This window comes from Tribolium castaneum, chromosome 6, assembly GCF_031307605.1.
Source record: "Tribolium castaneum strain GA2 chromosome 6, icTriCast1.1, whole genome shotgun sequence".
NCBI classification, from domain to species: domain Eukaryota; kingdom Metazoa; phylum Arthropoda; class Insecta; order Coleoptera; family Tenebrionidae; genus Tribolium; species Tribolium castaneum.
Window position 1 is genome coordinate 172,862 of NC_087399.1, and position 15,833 is coordinate 188,694.

A 15,833-nucleotide genomic window follows, 5' to 3' on the forward strand; every position below is an offset into this window, starting at 1 on the left:
TTTATTGCACACGGGCCTATTACAAGTGGAAAAAAAATGGGTTAAATGATACAAGTGGTCAGTTTACTTTGTTTATTTACAAAGCAGAACAATACAAGCATTGTATGTATACTACAAATTACTAAACGTGATATAATAATCCTGTTGTAAACCGGTAAAACACTAGTCTGTGTTATTCGAAAAAGAACAAGAACTGAATAAAAGGTGATCCCAACATCACCAACACGAAAACCACGAAAACATTCTACCGATTTGCAATTTGTTGTCTACGCTTAAAACGTTTTGTTTTTTATTTAAGGATAAGTGGAAAGTCGAAAAATTAAGTAAGTCTAATTGAGAAGGTATTTACAGTATTTTTATGAAAGAGAGAAAGGAAAAAACTGCCATCTTAATAAATTATTATGTAAAAAATAAAAATAAATTAAACAAACAAACCACTACACAACTCGACTTGAGTTAATTTTTTTTCCTTTAAAAGTCTTTGCACATTCACGATTTAATCACAATAAAAAAATTAATAATAAAACAAAAATGAAAACGCCAGTGACGTTCATACATTGCACGAATAAATAAAGAAACTTATCGTCCAAAAAACACAACAAAATGGTAATCAACAATAAAAAGTCCACCTATAAAATTCACTAATTGTCACTTTTTACATTTTTTTTGGATCGGATGTTCACAAGTACATAAAGTTATTGTAATTGTTTTTCGCTAGTTTCACACAATTTGTTTGCAAATTATGTAAACAATTTGATGTTCCTACCTTAATTTCAAATGGTTATAGTCGCTAATTCTATTTATGTCTATATATAACTATAAAATTTGAAAAAGAGCAAAAATAAGTTATACCTAACGTTAGAAAAAATATTGCAAATTTGCATTTGACAGAAGAAAAAATAAATAATATTAAAAAAAACAAAACTATCGATAATAATCAATAATAACTAGGTACTACCTAATATTGATTATTTTGTTATACATTCATTACTAATTTGTATTTTTCAATGGAAACCGAACGAACTGAATGATTGTCTAAAAACGACGTTCTTTCAAACAATGCTTCGTATATCTGTATCTTGGAAAAATACGTTATTTATTTCGTTAAAAAAACAAGTTTGGAAAAACAAAACGATTCAAATACAAATTAGTCTTAAGTTATCATATCACACATACTGATTAAGGATATATTATAATGTTCCGGTTGATAGAAAAAAGGGACCCGTGTGTAGTCTTATACTCACTGTCGTCAATAACAAACACAGCTCACTAGACTCTCTGTCTGTTCGGTATCTAGTTAATGGTGGGCTTTATATCAGTAATATTTTCAATAATAGTTTAGACTAGCTTAAATTGCAGCTTGTGCTTTATATCTCAAATCCTAAAACAAAAACTACAATAAATACCACAATGACGACACGAAAAAGAACAAGCTGTTAAAAAAGTTGGACGTAAAGAGCGTTTTGTTAGTGTTATTATTACACTTGTCTAGAATACAATAAAGAAATATTAAAAAACAACTAAGAAGACGCTGTCGGCTAAACACATAAACGGAGAAAAAATTCATTAAACGTTTCCAAATCCATTTAATTTCTAAAAATGATTCGATTATGTAATACTCCGGATGTGTTTGACTTTTCATGGACTATGTGAATTTAAAGCAAAACTTTTTCACAAAGCTATGCTTTATTTTTGTTGGAATAAATTCATCCTTTGTTAACGGTGAAGCAAACAAAACTTTTTTTATGGTTTGTGTTTAATTTTAATAATTAAATCTCTTTAATTTTGTCGCTCTTCAGTCAATGATAACACTCACCTTTTCTACCGCATTGAATCCGTCCCATTTGGCTCAATAGAATTAGATGCGGGACTCGGTTGTGAACTGGAGGCGCCTCTTCCGCGCGAACTTTCATATTCCATAACTTCTTGGTAGATAAGTTCCTTCCATTGTTCGACAGTGTGTTCTCTTTCATCGACACTATGATCGTAGGGTCCTGGTGCGGGCTGTTGGCAGCAGCAGCAGCAGCGACTTGATTTATTTTAAACAAAATTTTTGCTTACTTACCGCATTCACTTCTAGTTCGTCATACCAGACGTTGATGTATGGATGAAGAAGTGCATCGTCGACCGATATCCTGCGTTCTGGATCGATTACAAGCATCCTGGATAGTAAATCTCTCGCTTGACTCGCTTTCAGTCGATTGTGTTCGCTGCTGTCGGAGGGAAACAGCACATCGGGGAAGAGCTTGTCGAAGGGGAAGCCCGTGAAACGGGGCCGATTTTCGACGTAGTTGCGAACAGTTGGTTGCAAACGCATCATGAATTGTTGCGATGGTGTACCCAGTTGTTCTAAAATGATCAAAACAAACATGGAAATTTTCATATGGAAGAAGGATAATTCTACCTATGATTTTATTCCATTGGTCTATGTGATCAGTACCAGGAAATAAGACTCCTCCTCTTATCATCTCACCCATGATACATCCGACGCTCCAAATGTCCACATTTTCCGTATATCCCATACCTAAGATAACTTCTGGCGCTCTGTAATATCTAGTGACCACGTATGGAGTCATCATAAAAGTAGTACCAGCAGTACGTGCAAGACCAAAGTCTAAAATTTTCAATGTACAATCTGATTTAACTACAATATTGCTTGGTTTGAGATCCTGAAATTAACACGTTTACAAATATAGAATAATTGGAAAATGTTAATTTACCCTATGTATAATACCAGCTGAATGTAAATGTTTAATACCGCAAAGCATTTGATAAAGGAGATAACTCATCCTTTCATGATCTAAATCCATTTGTATGACTTGACATAGATTCGCGTCCATTAATTCCATCACTAAATAAACATCTTGGAAGTCTTCTAAGGACCTTTGAGGCGTGAAAGCGTTCAAAAGTCCGATAATCTAAGAAAAAAAAATGTTTCATTTGTTTTTTCGAAATTTCACACAAGACTTACATTTTTATGATTAACTAATTTCATGAGCTTGAATTCGCGATACGCCCTTTTAGCGTGCGTCACATTTTGAAAGGGCCTACTCAATTTCTTAATCGCTACATTTTGTTGTGTTTCAGTATCAACAGCGGCGCTAAAATAAAAATCAACATTACTACAAATCGCAAACTGTCATTTTTCGTTTTTTTAAAAGCATGCGCATGCAAGGAGGTTTCAGGACGTGTGTGAGAATAAGGAACCCACTTACCAAACTAACCCTTGTGCCCCACCTCCCTTGGGTTCCAAATTAATGTAATGATCCGGAACCCAAAATTCTGTATCTCCAAATATGTGCTTTGTAAATCCGGGTCTGGCCATCGTGCACTAATTTAATTTTTAAGAAAACCACAACACAAATAACATAAACCGAAATTAGAACAAGCAACAACTAAAAAAGAACGAAAACGCAAAATACTACTCAGGCAAAAGTTTGAGAAAACGGCACTCACCAGACGATTCCTTGTGCTCCTGAGCCGATCGGTTTCAGATTTTGGTACCTCTTCAGAATGGTGAATTTGGTGTCGCCCACCTCAACGGTGTAGAATTGAGACAGACGGGACATTTTATAGCGCCAGTCCCAATAGTTCGACGCCGTCGTCTGGAAAAATAACCTGCTAGACGTGTGTTAGAAAATGGACGGATTTTTGGAAAGAGTCGCTCGGTTAGTCTGCACTCTAAAACGGTTAGGTACAGTATTAAATAATAAAAATTGTGAAGCAAACAAAGGCAATTTAGACAACAGTCAGAGATAGGGTCTGTTTGAATATGAAACGATGCAAGTTTTAAACTTTAATATTTGTAGTGATATGTTTGCGAATAATGTTATAGTCTGTGCTGGTGGAAGTTTTGCAACGAAAAACATGAACACATTTGAATACTTCGTAACAAATTTCAGATTTGACATCCGACGATCTCGTGTTTGCATTTTCAGTGGATTCGGGAATGTCAGACCGAATAATGGAAAAAAAATAAATAAGATTTTTTGCATTTTTTTAAATAAATAAATCAAACACGTGTAGCAAAATACAAATTTAGCAAATCTCTCGGAATAATTTTTTAAATATATCCCCCAGAAAATCGGAGTTGGAAAGATAAATTCGATTGATTTTGGAGCAAAATTTATTTTAGATAAGTGCTTCCTGGAAAATTCTGCTTAACCTGCTCCTATCGGAATCTAAAATAAAACTGATATCGATATTCCTGTCACGTAGTTAAAAAACAAAACTAATAATTCGAAAAATAAAGTTTCGTAAGATTGTGGTAAAGTTTTTAAAGTCAGACGGCGTTTTAAACTTTCCCACAGTTTGCGTCGATGATAATTTATAGACATCGAGATTAAGCAACTGTTACCAAAATATAAAACTCCCCAAGTCTCATTAAGTCGAGCCTTTTTAAATTATTTTAATAACGTTTTTTCTCTTTGTTGGCTTGCACGTCAAGGTAATTCTTGTTTTACTTGGAGACGGGCCAATGTTTATCTAGACATTGAGGAATTCACCTTACATTTTATAACGGCTTGAGTAAAAATAGCGAAATTACATAAAGACGAATTCTGCTCACAGATATTCCAAGAATGAAAACATGAAAGTGTCGCCAAAACGGCCGATTTTTAGTGAGTTAGTACCACCACTCGCACGCGAATCGGATGAGATATACTCACCAAGAACGATCCATTTTAGTGGCTCTATTGGTAGGACGGTGCCAAGTTAGAATTGAAGCTCTGAAACAATAGAGAGAAAATATTAGACAGGATAATGATGACAGGAATCTTCGAGCTGGAAAGATTATTTTTACGAGAAAACTTTCGATTTTTTTTTAGCTAAAAACTTGAATCAATAGTTCAAAACTGCGATACACCTGCAAGCTTTTTCTCTAATAATTCAATTAAAACCCCATTAAGATTTACGTTTCAGATATTTTTAAGCACCCACATTCCTTCTTATTACTACAGTGATACAAATTTTGTTCTACTTTGATTTAATTTATTCCGGTATTTTCCTCCGCCGTTCTTTATTTTTATTGCATTCCAGGTACTTTCATAATTCGGACGAAAATAATTCTAGAGAAACAACGAATTTCGTGTATTGATTTTCTCGCTGAAGGACAAATTAGCCACTAAGGGTGTTTAAAACGAAAAATTTAAAAGAGCACACATTTTTTCCAATTTAATGATAAAATGAGTCAATTACGCATGTCTTGAACAAAAAATAATCCATTAATTAACTGACAAAAAAACATTTTTTAAATGAAATGAAGCCAAGGTTTTTTTTTGATAATTTGAAAAGAGCTGAGTGTGATTTGACTTGACTTCAATTATTGCTACTTTTATTTTTATTAAAATATGAAATTTCATCGTTATTTTTAAAATGACTGATTATTTTTATATTTAGAGGCACAACCTTGGATTTTTTTAAGAAATAAGCGATATTTTAATTTTAAAGCAGGTTTTATTAAATATTCTCGACAACAAATCGAGAAAATTAAAACCAACATCGTAATTGATGTCAATTAACATTTTGCCAGTTAGAAAATCAAACTAACACAAAATGATTAGATTTTTCTTATCGCCCGATTTATAATCTCATTTACATTCTATTCATTCGCAACCATTTAAATGCACGTAACGTGATACGAAGACCACTAGAAAGGCAGCATTCCGGTCCTGCAAAAAACGTATTTTCTCATGTGCCATATTATATTTATGTTGGGAAATTCGTTCGCTCGATCATGGGACTAAAACGACTTTAATACCCCTCAGGACAGCGTGATTAATCGTCTGAAATGCAGGGATTTTTCTTTACAGGACCGTAATACCCAATAACGGAGGTTTCGTAATGGTTGCAAGAAGGGGAGAAAAACCTGATTAATTGTATATTGAAAATAAACATTTTGTTTTTTTTCCTGACAGTTTTCAAAGATTATAAAAATATAAATTTTAGTTCGATTTTAATGGGTGATTGCCGGGTAGAAGATCCCCAATTTATCATCAAATCCTTTGGTGAAAAAGCCTCAAGAGGGTTATTTTACCCGAACAAACATCACGAGGAGGGCCCCAGAAAGTTATTAAATAAAATCCTCCCTCCGGATGCGTGGATAAGCATCGGTTTTTTGCGGTTCTAGAGACAATAATTCTGAATTAAGAGAAAGAGTCGAGAAAAGATCAAAAGAAAGTCCAATCTCTTTGAGGTGGATAAGTTTTGATAACGATTCGGAATGTTTACCAGAGTCAAATAAAAAATGCTACAAAATGATAATATTCTGTAAGTTTTTCTCCGCAATTTCTTTTTAATGTTTATTCGAAAAAGACGATTTAACAGTATGTGTAAGGTACCTAACTCATTCTTTTGATTTGAAACCTTGACCCTGGGTCATGAAATAATCATCAAAGACGTTCGCCTTCAATAACTAATCCTTTTCGATCACATCTGGATAATTCGCCAGTTGGAGTCGGGTTCATTCTTTATTAATTCCAGAAGTCTCGCCGCCACCATTTCAATAAATAATTTGGTTAAAAAATTACAATTTACGCCGTGAATGAACAGACAGTAATTAAAATGCGGCTATTAGAGCCCACGGTAATGTAATAAAACCCTGAATAATAAATAACTTCATTTAGGTCAAGTTATTAAAGACATCCGCATGTTGTCGTCATTATTTTTTTTTGTTTAAATTTGCAAAGAAAAGGTGAAAATGAGTATGTGAAATGTAATTATTTTGTTTTAGATGAAATTGCTAATCTTATAGTGTCAGGTGCAGTGACGCGTTTTAACCGGAGTCCAGAGAGATGTTGAAGAGATTCTCCAAGGGGTTGACTTGGCCGGCATTTCTGTTGTTATTTGTATAAACTTTGTTAATTTGTATACGTAAAACAGCGAGTCGTGCGCTGGAAAATAACTACCTTGGAAATTTTGCTTAATTGATAAACCAGTAACTGTGTAAAAATACATTTATTTCAAGCCAAAAATAAAATCAGACAAAAATTTATAAAAATCACTTCACAGGAGGTAAAAAGCCTGAATTTTTCACAGGGGACTATACCCAAACCGCAAATTTGTCCGTCTTGAAACAGGGTCGTGTCTCATGAGGCGAATTGTGATTTTCAAGGTAACTCTACAGAGACAGCTGAATACACATTAAGGGTTCTAAAAAGCTCACTAACATTTAACGAAATTTCCTGCGAGGTATTGTAGCATAGAGTAAAACCACCACGCGCTTCATATTTTATTAAAAGCTTCATGTGTACATAAGAAGATTGAACCGGTCTTTCACGAAACTGTTACAATTAGGCAATGTCGTAAATAATCCATTCGTGGCATTGTTCGCTGCTTCCGCTCTAATCGCATTAAATTCATACCTCGATACATATTCGATAACGACGTCAGAGACTCCATCTTTCTCACATTTTATCGATTATATGTACAGAATCCGACACTAAAACACAAGTGTCAATTTACTAAAGAGCTTTCAGACTGTGACGCCAGACCCGGCGCATCCACCAATTTTGATTTATTCAACACGGGGGTAGACGGCCGTTTAATTAGCGATTTATGCGATCTATGGCCGATTAATCATACTATGTCGCTGATAAAACACACCGAAAGGTCGTTTTTTGATACACATCCGCCTAATTAATTTCGCATTCGACGAAATAATCGCTCCACTGTGAAAATAACACGGCTGGTTTGACTGATGTTCTGCAAATTTGCGCACAAAATAAGTACCGAAATTCATCGAAAAACTGAGTAATTTGTCTTTCATGGTGTAATTGCGAGGTCTAACAAAGTGATTGATGTGTTTTCCTCTCGGACCCAACACGTGAATCAATTTCACTTCAAAAAACAACTAGAATCTTTGTTAGCCCAAGATTTTTCCTTAAAAATGTAAATAAACATTCCGTGTTATGTTCTCTGCATTCAATAGCGGAAAAAACTCTCGGTATCCGGTCTGCAACCCGACTCATTGTCATTAGGAAACTTTAGATAAGTTGCCGTGTCAAGAACACTCGTTGCTGCATTTTACCCTCAACCGAACAAAAGAATAATATTCAACTCCTACCTGGTCCCCTTTACCACTTTAAATATTCATTAGTTGGAAAAAAAAAACGCATCGAAAGTTCGGATTTATTTAAGTGTAAAACGGGCTGTTTCATTTACATTCCGGACGAGACAATTAATGGGTTTGTCACAAACCCTGATTGCTTTCGAGTTTTGACAGTGCGGGGGTTGAAAGTGGTCAATAAAATTTTACGCCACGGTCGAGATGCGACTAGTTTCGACAATGTGCAACGGAGAAATGCTGACTGAGGGTTTCAGGAGCAAATGGTACCGGTATATATCACTTTTATGACTTTATTCGCACTGATATGGAAATTTAGTGTATTTCCGGATAAATTTTTTACGAACAAATGCAAAGCTTATGGTGTATTTGCGCAAAAATGGACTCCAGATAAGCCAATTAGAAGAAAATTAAATAAAATTGGAAATAAAGTGCCTTGAAATTAATTTATGCAACGCCGCAATGTAATATTGTGCAAAAACTATTAAAACATTTCTGCACTAGCAAAGCACTACAAATTCCCATCATTTTCACGGCTTCTCTATCGTACACTGTACGATTCTAACAAAATAATCCTCGAAATATTCAATTACGTGCCTTTGGCAGCCGAATTCAATTTCAGTGTTAATTCAATCGAAACAAATGTCAATTTCGTCGGTATAACTGTCTTTTAACTGACCCACTTTATCAATTAAAAATACAAGACATTTTTCTGTTTTCAAAGATCATAAAAATTAAAAAGTTCGGTATTTGCTTCGCTAACTATCGTAATTACCGTAAATTGGACTTTTTTGTTTTACTGAAAAAAAAATCTAATGCCGAATCAACTTATTTCGCATTCACATTCAATCCATTGGAATGGTTATTATCTGTGGTAAAGAAACATTCTTCTAACAGGAAATTTGAAACTTGGACGCATGTTTTTTTGCATAAAAATTTGTGTGTATAAGCAATGCTGAAAACGGTTTTTTTTTAAACTTTTCTTTCGCCGGTAGTATGTCTCAAATAAAATTCACTAACTTTAGGCTTTTATTAAAGCCAGGGTCGTAACAATATTCTCTTGTTTTATTACCATTTAAGAAATATGTGAGAGTATGAGAATTTTATGAGACAGAACTCGTTTAATTTACTTCATTTTTATCTTATTCACTTATTTTAGTAAACCTTGACGAAATTTTTACGACCCGACAACTTTTTTTAACAAAAATTCGAAATCTATTTTTAATATCCCCAGGAAAACGCTGTCACAACATCTCCCGTCTACAATTGTGCTCTCCAAATTTCTCCCGATAAAACCTCCCAGAACAGACAGGTGTCAATGGAAAATCCTCCATTTCTACTCCCACACATCGAAGTATAATTCATTGTCGTATTAAAAATTCCATCGAGCTGTACAAAATTAGACTCCCTTGAGGTGCAATTACTTGTGTCACGTACGATTTACACGTGAAAAATTCCCGAATGCGGGTCACGTGTGCACATCTCGACTAATTGTGTGTTAGGGTCCGGTGCCTCCACCAATTCTTCACTCCTTGGTGGCAAATTCTAGTGTGAAGTCGGCTTCATACGAGGGGTTCCGGTTCACTAACCGGCAAAAGGGAGCACGCAAGCGCCACCCAGTGGTCGATATTGTTGCACCCCACCATGATGATGAAACGGCCTCTAGCCCAATTTGGGGAAATTGCAATCGGTGTAAACACTGCATGGAACGGATTGGCACCACTGCGTCCACTTGCGGACACATATCTGATTAAAAAAATCATTGTACCTTATTCCTTGGTGGTTTTTGTTAAGATAAGTGTTTGTTTAACGACGCCCTCGAAATATGAGACGCCGCAAGGCTTGTCGCTGGTTTTGTCAGCTCTCTAAAGAATCGATAAAAAAGCCGATCTATGCAAATGTGATGAAATTAATACGGGAAAATTAGACACTCTCACGCACACTGCCGAATTTTGATCATTAGTAAGTAAAGTAATTGAAAAGTTTGTTCTATTTATGGTAGTAAAAAAATGAGGGAAAGTTAAATTGGTAAAAAAACGCATTATTCACCTTTATAAACGACTAGGAATTTTTTACGAAAAGCAGGAGAAATGTTCTTGGAAAAAGTTTCGCCAAGCCTGTGATTTATGTTTCATACGAAAAAAAATAATTAAAATAAAAACTGTTGTTTCGTATTTTGGTGAAAATAAAATAACGCAAAACGCGGAACCTATGAAGAACTTAAAGTTTGTTTACAAGAAATCTTGCTAATGTAGAAAAATGTAAATTGCTTCCTAGTTATTCATCAGAAACAATTCAAACTGTAATTTTTAGTGTCTGTCTTAATCCACATATTTACTATGTTAACACTGGATAAAAAATATAACATTTTCGAATGTTTATTTTTGGAATATGTACTCGTAAGTGCAAATATGTATTTGATTTCTAAACCATCGTGTCCCCTTATTAAACCTTCAATTTTTTCTGTTGAAAAAAATCTCAACTTTGCATAAACTTTGATAAAAAAATTCGAACTGATGTGAAAGTGATTTCATTATTTAGCTTCTTCAAACAAGATCCCCTTTTATCGCCGGTCACAAATAGAGCTGTTCCACTCGTTTCATTGCCATGTCAACACATACGTGCCTAATTAAACCCACCCTTCCACTTAATTCCATCCCTTTCAATCCTAAAATAAAGTCTCGTCTAATCATCTTCGAGCGTAATTATCTAAATATAAGTCGCTTCCAAAATCTTGCACGACCAATTTATCACACTACAACCGTACCATCCCACTTGGCTTAGGTCTACACACACGTATGTAGACGCAAAACCCCGAATTAATCTCCCTTTTAGGTCCGAATTTAACTAGAATAAAGGCGACTCAAGATATATCTTTATTCAGTTTTTTTAACAGATTTATAAGTTTCTCAGCGATATCAAAGCGCTGGTTTGAGTCAACACAGTCTTCAAGCAGTAAGAAAAGTTCGTTATTATATCGAGCGATTGTCGGAGGCGGTGAATGAAGGAGGCCATTTGCCATCATGGGCCAAGGAGCTTTACGACTCAACAACAACTAAAACAAAAATGTTACGATTGTAAAACTTCAAGTTTCAAACTCACTCGGCACACGGCATAGATATTGTGGTCACTTAAAGAGTTTGAACAGATTTCGGCTTCACTAAAGATAAAATCATCGTCAGGGAAAAATTGAGTATTATGAACAACATCGGTTTGATTTTCTACAATTTAATTAATTAACTAAAATTTGCGATTCTAGTTTTTTAATTATTTAACCTTTGCGTTGCAAAATAACATGTTCCAAGTCGACAAAAGTCAGTTTGAAATTATGATCGACTGCGATGTTATCAGGTGATATATCTGTCAAATACACCCTGAAATCGTGATGTTTGTGTGTAAAATCAATAGCAGCTTCCAACAATTGCAAAGCTAAAAAAGCTCGCACGTGCCATGGTGACGTTTCAAAATGATTGAGTGGTTGACCACAATACTCTTCGACAATTACAAAACCACAACTCCCATATAAGTTTGGAATCGGTCCGTTTAAAATTGCCAACATCAAAGGCTCGCAATTGACTTGACTAATCGTCCAAATTTGCTCCAAGTCGAAATATTTCCTCAATCTTTTGACTAAACGTTTCGCAACATCTCGATAACAAATTCTCAAACCACTGGCACTGTTAACTAAGTAATCAACGAGCGATTCTTCGTCAACAGAGTGTGATTTGATTTGTTCAAGTTCACTGTCATGGCCCAACTTTTTCAAAACGACCCTTTTTCCATCATATTCAGCAAAAAAAATATTTTTCACGCTGAATAAATTATAAAACAAGTCGCTGAAAGTTTTATATTGGAGCCTGATCCTGGCGATATCCTTGCATAGATCACTGCCGTAACAGAACGGACATTTGCTCGGATCAAACAGATTTGAAACTCTTCGAGTCAAAATCCCGATGTAAATTCCGATGAGTGTGGAAATTATTAACAGGATCGTACCACATTTCATCTAAAAAGCGGAAATGCCATTACAGCCTATTGATTTCTGTTGAAGAAACTTCTTAGTTTAATCAACTCACAGGTGATAGAATCAACTAATTAATCGAATTTCTTCGGAACATCTGTTCCAATAAATTTAACAAAGAGGTTTGACCCTCGGTAAGGGATGCACGGACATGATAGGAAAACGTAGGGCGGGCAGTTGATGATATATTCTGGTTGTGACTTGACTCGGCTCTAAATATTGGCTTTGCTAATGATTGCCAATTTGTTATACACTTTGCTGTAATTTTCACTCGATTCACTAAGATTTGAGACCGATCTGGCTTCCCTCTCCGTTATCAAAATTGTAATTAATCATTGGTAAACGCCGCTGTTGTAGTGTCATTCTAATTAATGACGACTATTAATCTTGATAGACATATGACTTGCCCCAAGTCTTGTGCAAATACAACGGTATTTATCGTTATTGGTGTAGGACTTGTGAGAAAAACAGACACGAATTCAGTGGTAGCAAAAGTGATCTTATTTGTTATTAATCGTTTTTTTTTTCGAACACAAAGCCAAATCACCTTACCTTAATGTCGTATTTAGTCTTGTAGTTGGTGGAACAGTGCTGCTATTTCATCTGTAACAAGAAAAAATGCGACGAATTAGTGTAAAGTCACAATTTGTGCCTTGGTCGATAAATCTTTCTTATCTCCGACCAGATAGCGACGTTAATCCGTGAAGTAAGTGTGGTTTTATTGTAACACTGACCGTCTTGCGATTGGCGACCATCTTCCCTGAGAATAGCAGAACGAAAAAATAATTGCGAAAATAGATTTATCCGTCTCCGAAATTCAATTAATATAAAAACACTTTTTTTGCATACTTGGTTGCTGTCGCCCCTCGACAGATTATTAATTAAAGTACGTGCCGTGCGCAACCCTTTCCTGACTATCAAAATGTCACTTTATACCACTCCTCTCCGAAAGAGATTACGAGTTATTACGGTAATGGAAGGCAGATTCCGACTTGGTTAAACCTGGACTACCATGTCCAACAAATCGTGAATCGATGCCGACCTCTTTACCGACTATTGACATACCTTGATGCGAGTGAAAACCAATTTTTCCCAACAAAATTAATGACGTCAGAGACAATCAATCACGCCTCCGACTTTAAAACAAGCCAAATTTCGGAGGAATTATTCATAATAAGTCGCTGTACGTGCCCAGGTTGCAAACACAATTAAACAATTGGACGTTTAGCGCCCAACCTAGATCGATTGGAGGAGCGAACTCATCACAAGTTTGCTCGTTTAAATTTGGAACGTGGATGAGTGCCTCCGGTATTCTCTACTTTTCCGGTAATTAACGTGCATATGCCTCGAATGTAATTTGATTAGAAAAGTCGAGGTGGCGGCGGCGTCTGCTTGATTCATGAATGAAAATTTGATGCCAAGATGTTCTATAACAGGCGCCGATTTTTTTTGTGAATGGAATTAAACCGCACTTGCCAAGAAGCTGGCGCCGAGAGGTTTCATTGAAGAAATTAAGAGGTTTTGTTGGAATAAAGTGACTTTTATTCGGGCTTGCAAAGTTTGGGAATTACCATTTAAGGCTTTCAAGAGGTGTGTACGGAGAGTTTGCAAAAGTCGACACCATCTTGAATTTCGCCTTTTATTCAATAAACTTGAATATAGGTAGATGCCAGACTCAGACGGCTGCAAAATCGACTGTAAAACTTGGATTTTAACATAAAATATTCACAAAAATCGACACTCTTATTCAAAAAACTTGAAATGTGATGGAACTGATACTTTGCTAAAGTAAAAAGGTACTAAAAAGAAAACCGACAATTAACGCCAACGTTTTTATTATTTTTCTATTATTTTTCATATATACCATTAAATGTATCGCTAAACATGCAATTAAACACAAAGTGAAATAAAAACTGGTTCGCTTCTAGTCTTTCATAGTTTTCTTCCAAAATAAACGTACAATAAATAATAAATATTTTCTTGAAAGAAAACACAAGACATTAACTTTGTAAAGATTGTAATCTATACCAAATACATAAGTAGGTACCATATAACTTTTTGCCAATTTGGCAACATTAATAAAAGTTGCTCCTTTTTGAATCCGAATCAATAAAAAACGCTGAAAATTTGGTTTCTTTCAAATGAAATTTGTCTCAAAGCCATGAATTACGATGGTCGATAAAAATTATACAAAATCAAGGATTCCTGAAGTATCCTTGGTTGACAAAGAGCCAGATGACGAGAATTCAAACCGATATCGCTGTCATGCCGTTTTGTTTCGCTCGCACCTGCCCAATTCTTGTGTAAACAACTTTGATCATAATTGAATTCCCTTGAGAGTTATGTCAGTGAAAGTTCATTAAGTCGGAATGTTAATATAAACAGTGGGTGCCTCTTTATTATGGAACTATGGTTCAGATAGTGGGCGGGCGTGGTTTATTTATCGATCTCCGAGCGTCCCTCATTGAGAATACGGCCCTTGCTGCGTGCCTCTGGCGAAATAGCACACCACCGAAAAAACAACCGGTGACAAAAATTTTCCCACTCGAAATCAATACTTGGCGATGTTTACCTTGTTGCACGTGGTTCGCATCCGAGTTATCGCAAGAAAGTTATTGCTATTTTTGGACATGATTGTGCTGATAATACTTTGAAGGAACAACAAAAAGTGAAGTGATTCATTATTATGAATCACGAAGGATTACAATTTGAGAAATTATGCTTGTTTAAACGTGTCAGAGTCAGGGTCTTGAGTTATCTTTGACAACCGGGGCTAATAGCCAACAACATCTAGAAACATTCCCACACGATGGGAACCTTTCGCAAACTAACAAGTGGTGGTTTTCCCTTCTTTGTAACCACCTCAATCTAACTCATCGATTCCTCCAAAAACACAGAAGGTATTTATTGATTGGAACATGAAATTTCATGTCGACTTAAGATATAAGCGATTGGAACTCGGCCAAAAACCACTACAAATCCTCAATGAAATTTTGCGCAGTTTTGGAATACCAATACGGGGGTTGTACTGCACCATCTCATCCATTTCCCTCCCAACTGCGCCCCATCAACACCAACTAGGGTGTGATTAGCTTAATAAAACCACCTAACCTCAAAAAACGCGCAAATTGATAGCCGATCGTGTCATTTGCGTCGATCAATCATTTGTCGATCGCGACACGCCGCCTCCGATGAGTTTTCACTCACTATCACAGTTTTTCCATTGAAATTTGAGAAAATTCGAAAAGAGTGACGATGAGAGCTTTCAACAACAGAATCGATTTCGGAGGAATACGGCCGGGAATTGTTTGCATCGACTTATTTCCTAAAACCAACACTTACATCTTGTGTAGCTGTGGTGCAGGGTGATCGCTTCACTTCCAAATCGAACAAAACACTGAACTAAAGTTAATTCCAACACAAAACATGAAGTAAACTAGGAAATTTATAACACACACCACATATCATCAAGAAAGTCAAGAGAAGACTTCAATGGATTCGTGAAATTCGTTGGAAAAGCGCACGCGTTAGGACATCAACACTAGTACACTTTTTCACTGCAAGGTGCGACACTAGCAAATTGCAGCCGGGACCCGAACCAAATTGCAGATTTCCCAAAACACGAATTTATGAAAAGAAAACATAATATAAGTTGTGTCTAGCGCACGGGATGAAAATATAAAAAGTGGACTAGTCGATGGTATTTTGCCAGTATTTTTTTCCTTAAAATTAATTAAAGAAAAACTGTGT

At 35.6% G+C, this 15,833-nt stretch overlaps 2 protein-coding genes across 5 annotated transcripts; both read right to left on the reverse strand.

Annotated features, from left to right (window-relative positions):
* Positions 1-58: 58 nt before the first annotated feature.
* bsk (basket) lies at positions 59-15,629 on the reverse strand. Of its 4 annotated transcripts, XM_064357486.1 has the most exons (11): positions 15,426-15,629; positions 12,636-12,686; positions 4,668-4,727; positions 3,457-3,605; positions 3,216-3,395; positions 2,972-3,101; positions 2,721-2,918; positions 2,405-2,669; positions 2,066-2,349; positions 1,817-2,004; positions 59-1,381 (listed from the first exon to the last, which is right to left on the reverse strand). In XM_064357486.1, the coding sequence occupies exons 5-10, from the start codon at positions 3,323-3,325 to the stop codon at positions 1,822-1,824; spliced, it is 1,170 nt and encodes a 389-aa protein (XP_064213556.1). In that variant the 5' UTR covers positions 3,326-3,395; positions 3,457-3,605; positions 4,668-4,727; positions 12,636-12,686; positions 15,426-15,629; the 3' UTR covers positions 59-1,381; positions 1,817-1,821. The 4 variants fall into 4 exon arrangements, with proteins under 4 accessions (XP_064213556.1, XP_008197493.1, XP_008197492.1 ...); XM_008199271.3 differs by lacking the exon at positions 3,216-3,395 and having other exon boundaries at positions 3,457-3,618; XM_008199270.3 differs by lacking the exon at positions 3,216-3,395 and having other exon boundaries at positions 3,457-3,621.
* LOC135265236 (uncharacterized protein) lies at positions 10,918-12,611 on the reverse strand. The gene is made up of 4 exons (XM_008199274.3): positions 12,139-12,611; positions 11,339-12,068; positions 11,165-11,283; positions 10,918-11,117 (listed from the first exon to the last, which is right to left on the reverse strand). Exons 2-4 carry the CDS (start codon positions 12,066-12,068, stop codon positions 10,926-10,928), a joined length of 1,041 nt encoding a protein of 346 aa, XP_008197496.2. The 5' UTR covers positions 12,139-12,611; the 3' UTR covers positions 10,918-10,925.
* Positions 15,630-15,833: the final 204 nt, after the last annotated feature.